Source organism: Epinephelus moara, chromosome 13 (assembly GCF_006386435.1).
Source record: "Epinephelus moara isolate mb chromosome 13, YSFRI_EMoa_1.0, whole genome shotgun sequence".
In the NCBI taxonomy this organism is placed as follows: Eukaryota; Metazoa; Chordata; class Actinopteri; order Perciformes; family Serranidae; genus Epinephelus; species Epinephelus moara.
Genome location: NC_065518.1, coordinates 36,871,473 through 36,878,110, shown reverse-complemented (window position 1 = coordinate 36,878,110; position 6,638 = coordinate 36,871,473). Strand labels below are relative to the sequence as shown.

Here is a 6,638-nt window from a genome sequence, read left to right as displayed (position 1 = left end):
ACACATAGAGACAAACAACCATTCACGCTCACATTCACACCTATGGACAATTTAGAGTTATCAATTAACCTGGTCCCCAATCTGCATGTCTTTGGACTGTGGGAGGAAGCCAGAGTGCCCGGAGAGAACCCACGCTGACACGGGGAGAACATGCAAACTCCACACAGAAGGGCTCCCACACCCGGNNTTTGGACTGTGGGAGGAAGCCAGAGTGCCCGGAGAGAACCCACGCTGACACGGGGAGAACATGCAAACTCCACACAGAAGGGCTCCCACACCCGGGATCGAACCGGCAACCCTCTTGCTGTGAGGCGACAGTGCTAACCACCACACCACCGTGCCGCCCTCTTCCAGTTTTGTTAATTGCCAATTCCTGTCAAATTTTCGCGATATTTGTTTTAATTTTCGGGTTTGAGAGTTGTACCAAGGAGCGAACTTTCTTTGCAATTTAACAAAATAAGTTATTAAATATAAGCTTGCTCTAGTCAAACTATAAATAAACTATAAAACACGATTCAATTAAACAAATACTTACATATTTTGTATGATAACAGATAACAGATAAGTCAAGCAACATGAAAGCAGTATGACAACCAGCATCTGAATTGCTCCTAATATCATTCATAACTTTTATAAGTACAGTGTCTGTACTATGATGACTTTGAAAATCAGACTAAAACTTCTCAAAAAGTGAGTGTTCATTCATGAAGGATAATATATGAGAGTATATTACTTTCTCCTGTACTTTAGCAAGAAATGGTCATTTGGATATGCGTCTAAAATGATTAAGATTATCTGCATCAAGGCTAGATTTTTTTTAAAAAGGGGTTGAACAACTGCTAATTTAAAAATTGGAGGAACAACTCGTGAAGATAAGGACTTATTAAATATTGTTAACATATCTGAAGATAAAAAGGCAGAGACCTCTCTTAAAAAAATTGGTTGCTAACACATTCAAAGGGGAGGTGAAAGATTTAATGCCATTAATCATCCTCAGTAAATCTGACTGGGATATCAAATAAAATGTGTCAAAAGTCTGATGCACCTCACTGTGTGGTGAGATGGACAGTGATGGTATGATTTGGGCTCTGATGCTTGAGACTTTATCGACAAAGAAAGACTGAAATGTCTCCCATCTTTCATTCTTTCTTCTTTTACAGTTTTATTAAATTATTTTTGAAGCTCTTTCATGGAATTGAAATTGCTACATAATTTAGATGCTTTCCATTTCTGTTCAGCACATCTGCCTGCCCTACTAATGCCCTTAAGCCTGTCATTAAACCATGGAGGGGGTTTCTTTGAGGCAAGACTTGGTTTAGCTATTTTAAAGGGAGCTACAGTGTCCAGTGTGGCAGCACATCACTGAATAAATGTAGTAGCCAGCTTCTCCACAGAACATGAAAATTCTAGCAGATCAAGCTGTTGGGATGCCTTATAGGTGTTACAGAATTTTTCAATGGTCTGTGATGTGATGGGTCGAAACATGCATATAGTCTGGATTTTTATAGAATTTAACTCATAAGTAATGATTAAATTGAGAGAATGACCATGTTGATGGTTAGGGCCAGAGATATGCTGACTACAGTCAAAAGTATGGATAAGATCGAGAAGGTCAGATGCAAGCTTGTCATTCTGGATGTTGATGTGGATATTTACGTCACCTAATAGTAAAACTTTTTTTTCTAATGAGTAGTGGTAATAATGGACAAGAAGTGACCAAAGTCAGCTTAAAAGTCACCCACTGATTTAGGAGGGCAATATAACAAAACAAAAAAGACAGTGGGGTGTGAGGTAGTGAATGAGAGAACCTTCAAAAGAGATATAATTACTACCAGCAATGGGTGTACATTTTTGGTTGGCCTTATAGATGATGGCTAGTCCACCCCCTCATCCAAATAACCTTTGGCAGTTCCAAAATGTATATTCATGGGGACATGCCTCAGTGAGAGGAACAGCAGTGTCTGACCAAGTTTCCACCAGAAAAATAAAATCTAAATCACAGGAAGAAATAAAATCATTAAAAATAAAAGACCTCAACAGACCTTTTAACCAACCCTTTAACAATGAATTATTACAACAACTGGCAGACTTAGGCTTTATGGTGATGAGGTTGGATGGAACCCTGTTATGCCTAAAGATATTAGTTTTTTGGACAGCCTTGCTGTATAGCAGGGATCATCAACTACATCTGTCCAAGGGCCAAAACCCCAACTCCATTCTAAGGATTATAATGTGCAGACTTGGCATCTAAAGAAATTGAACGAGGGGAAATAGGGGAAGAAGCTATATTTGGGGGTCCATGCCTGTTATATACAGTAATTAAAACAGCAGAACTAATCTGGCAGTGGCTGGGAACCAAAGGACATCAAACACTGCAGGACCATTCACCTGAGGAAAGCGAGGGGCTTGGATAGAAGTGGACAGGTGCATGAGAATGGCTAGAGAGGGGCTAGACAGTGTATAATCAGTAAGATATGTTTGCCGTTAGCATGCGGGAGCAAGCTCTATTTAGGTGGAGTCCATCCCTCCAGAAAAATTGTCTACACTCTCAAAACAAATAAACATTGTCCATGACGGTCACATTGTAATCGCTGCATGCCATTGACAGCCAGGTATGTAACTAAGAAGGCGACTGAAATTACCCACCTCTGCGAAGAGTGGGAATTGGGCCAGAGATGTAAGCGCAGCACTTCAAAGGCTCCAGGATCCTTGACAAGTGGATGACGTCCAGTTTGAGCCATTCAGACTGTTAATTTGGGATGTCATTAGTTCCCACATGGACAATAATCTGCTCCAACCTCCGAAGTTCCCATGTAATCTCTAGGATTATGCTGGCTATTTCCTGGACCCTCACACCCGGAAAACAGGACGTCTTCACTTACTTTATTCAGACATTCCGGACAATGGAGTCTCCTATGATCGCAGTGGGAAGTGGGACTGTGTGGGCGAAGTGTGATGTGCCACAGGATGTGGAGAAGTAACCAACTCTGACTGCTGAGGGAAAAGCAGGCTTCCTTGGCGGAGCCGATGTAACTGCTGCGGTAGAGACAGACTTCCCTCGCCGAGCCAGCGTGACTGCCGGAGGAAAGACAGGCTTCCTGCGGGAAGCAGGTCCAGCTGCTGCGATGAGGGGGACCAGAGGCCCCCTCTCAGTGGAGGGAAATCCTGCTCATCCAGGGCGTTAAATCAGTTGGCCAGCAGGATGTCCTGGTATGACAAGATGGATTGGGGGCTCTTTTTGTTATGTGTGCTCTTATGAACAGTGGTCCACAGGGCTCCATTTGCTGGGGGGTAGAGCTAACCAGGGACCTCCAATCCGGGCAGGAGCTGGTTCTGAGCAAGGCACCATGGAGTCAAGTTCCCCACCAGTCACTATAGTGTTAGCAGGGTCAATGCTAATCAGGAAAACGCTGAGCTGTTCATGTCCTTTAATCCAAAACAGGATGGATATCTTTCTCAGCAATTTTCTGGCCAAGAGTGAGACAGCTTGCACACTCAGATGGAGAGGTGGGTGGTGGCATGCTGACAGGTTTAATGAGTTGTTCGTAAGTAGAATGATGGTGTTTCCTCCTGCTTGGCTCCATGCGTCAGTGTAATACCGATCAGGTGAACAAAGCCAACATCTGCAAAATGTCATAATGTAAATGTCCACACAATGTGAAATTCTAACATGGTTAAACATTTTTAGTGAGGATTTTGGGAAGCTAAACGAAATAAAACCACACCCAGGATTTCAGATTTCTAGGCTTAATTTTTCTTTTTCTCATTGTCTGTTCTGTAAGTGCAGGCACATATAAACCCAAAAACTGCTTAAAAAATGCCAGATTAAAAATGCATCTATATCTCTAGTGTGTGGCGTGCTGTTAACCAGCTTATGGTATATTACTGGGACTCAATAATGATGTTGGCTCAGCTCTGGGGGCCTCTTTTGCATATCAGCAATAACCTAACCTAACCTATGATGACAGATAAAGAGATAAAGTGAAAGGATACATTTCCACCCATTATGGTGTTTTTATGCTGGTGTGATGCAAAAAACACACCAATATGTCAAAGCTGTGGGATGTAAACAGAGCCAGAAATTGTTTTCAAATCTAAAGGTAGTGGAAAAGCCACTGTCACCTGTCCTGTTTGCCAACATGTGCAGCCTGTCTGCTGTGTATGTGTGTGTCACACCAGGTGATGGGAATGTCACACTCATGCATGTTGGGCCACTTGACATCACTGTCAGCTTTGTCAATTAACCTTTGACTCCAGGTCACTTTATGCAGGTTAATGCAGTTAATGATGTGTTCACACCACTTCATGACAGACAGCACAAATCCAGAGTACACAAAAACAGAAAACATATCTTTGTTTTGGCTGCTCAAACTGAAAAAAAAAAAGTAGCTGAAATTTTTATTTTAAATTAAAGTGTATGTTCTTCTTTATCACTTCTCAGTACATTTTATTGTATCTTAGAGGCTGTCCTGATTTATCCAAACTTTGTCAATCATTTCCATCAGTTATGATAACATTGTTCTCACCAAAGTAATTGATGACATGCGGGAACACAGGGACATCGCTATATTGATATTAGGGCTGTACATGACTCAGAACTATGTCAGACGAAACCAATTTGGCTGTTCAATGGGAATATTTGACGATTGATTGATTTATTTATTTTTTTTCATATATAGCATTAAAGTTTGAACAGAGTTCAGCTGGATGTTCAGTGTGACAAAATGTGCAACAATTTTTTTTTGCTGACACTCATTATCAAACAAAAGCCAGAGGCTGTTAACTCATATCGCAGCGGTGCCTGGATAGTGTGACGTGTGTGGTTGTGCTGCTGCCGTGGTCCTGCCAGATGCCTCCTGCTGCTGTTATCATTAGTCATACTTCTACTGTTATTATACACATGATTATTGTCATATATGTATACTATCAGATATTAATATATGCTTTCAACATATTGTACCACAATAGCCAGAATTATAACTATAATATTATTGCTTTCATTAATGTTGTTGTAAGCTGCTGTCTTACAACAACCATCTGTTACCGTCTGTCCTGCATCTCTCTCTGTCTCTGTCTCTCTGTCTCTCTTTCTGCTATCAGAGGGTCTCTTACCAGTTCTACATCTAATACTCACAGTGGTAAAGATTGATTTCCAGAAATGATCCAACAGTGGGCATTGCCAAAATATATGCAAATGAGTAGTTATGGTCTCACCACTCCAGCACATACTTGTCTGATTTGAATTCATCTTTGCCACACTTTGAGGTGTTCTAAAAAATCTATTGACTATCTTCCACTCAAACTCCCGCCACAAATTGGCATTAGTAACTGTATATATCTGAGCACAGATCTTTAGCCACTGATCCTCACTAATTTCCTGTTGTAACTCTCTGTCCCACTTTTCTTTCACATGACAAGTATTATCCATAGTCATTGAAGCCAGGATTCTATATATAACAGTTATTGGTTTATGTATATGATTTCCTTCCTGAATTTCTGATAAATATTGTTCTATGAGAGAGGGCTCTGTTAATATGTTCCTATTTGGTTGTTCAAATATAAAACTTCTTAACTGTAGGTGTCTATATAGTTCTGTTTTAAAATCTGCCCTTAATTGATCGAATGATTTAAAGTCATTATCACTAAATAATTGATGCATAAAGTTTGTAGGAGCAATACCTTTAGAAAATATTTGTACTCGTAATAAAATTTGGGGCACCATCCTCTTATGGAGGGAGGCGAATAATCAAATTAATAACTCTGGAAACCAATTATTAATTTGTCAGTACACTTATCAATAATGAATCAATCTCAATATCTGGGTTATGAATTCTCTATACAGTGATATTCGTTCCCACTCAAAAGAAACATTCACAGATAACAACTTGGCAATAAATAAAGATTTATTTAGGGCTAAATGTTTTAACAACTGAGTAAATGAATAGTTAAGATCAGAATAACTAAGTCTCCTATTCGTCATCAACTCTTATCACAACACAGCGGCTGCATCAGCTGAGGGGGATTTGGCCTACTTTGAGAAGACATGACTCAGCCGGACGTTTTTCGGGGACCCTGGACTGCCGCTGGCGACTCCCGGCTTCACTTCACAGCCTTCCAGCAGGGTGATACAAACTGGAACGCAGCGGTGAGGGGTGGCGGAGCCTGAAGGCGGTGTACTTTAGGTGGTCCTCACACGTCGGTGATTTGAGGCAGCGGAAAGTCTCTTGGTTCAGCCAAAGAGCCCCTGCTCTGCGGACACTTTGACAAGTGGCTGGCAGCCGCTGGATTCAATGAATCTTTGACAGAGTTGCAGGCCAAACAGAAACTCATCTATTTAGCTATGGCTGCTCGCTTATAATAAAGTTGAAAACAATCTCGTTATTATTAACGCATATAAAAAAAAAATTTGTTGCTGTGTTGACAACAACCCTGGATTTTTCAAGACGTTATCAAAAAAAAAAAAAACTTAGGTCTAGGGTATTTCCAATTGACACCTTTGCAACCCTTGACGCCAGTATGACTGTGAAAGAGTTCCTTAGGACTGAGGTGAAACAGCCAAAGCAATTGACCCATCTCACCCCTTTTTCTTTTAGGTTTTGGGAGAGTTCAATTTCAATTCAATTTCAATTTTATTTATA

General features: G+C 40.7%; 2 protein-coding genes across 3 annotated transcripts in view; both read left to right on the top strand.

Annotated features, from left to right (window-relative positions):
• The window catches only part of LOC126399960 (heparan sulfate glucosamine 3-O-sulfotransferase 2-like), a 15,238-nt gene extending 8,878 nt beyond the window's left edge, over positions 1-6,360 (top strand). The window contains exon 2 of the mRNA XM_050060329.1: positions 6,001-6,360. Within this exon, the coding sequence (XP_049916286.1) occupies positions 6,001-6,016 (16 nt within the window). The 3' untranslated portion in view covers positions 6,017-6,360. The remainder of the gene's footprint in view (positions 1-6,000) is intronic.
• Positions 1-6,638, top strand: part of LOC126399933 (glucagon-like peptide 2 receptor) — a 346,627-nt gene that overhangs the window by 50,837 nt on the left and 289,152 nt on the right. The gene's annotated exons all lie outside the window — the stretch shown is intronic.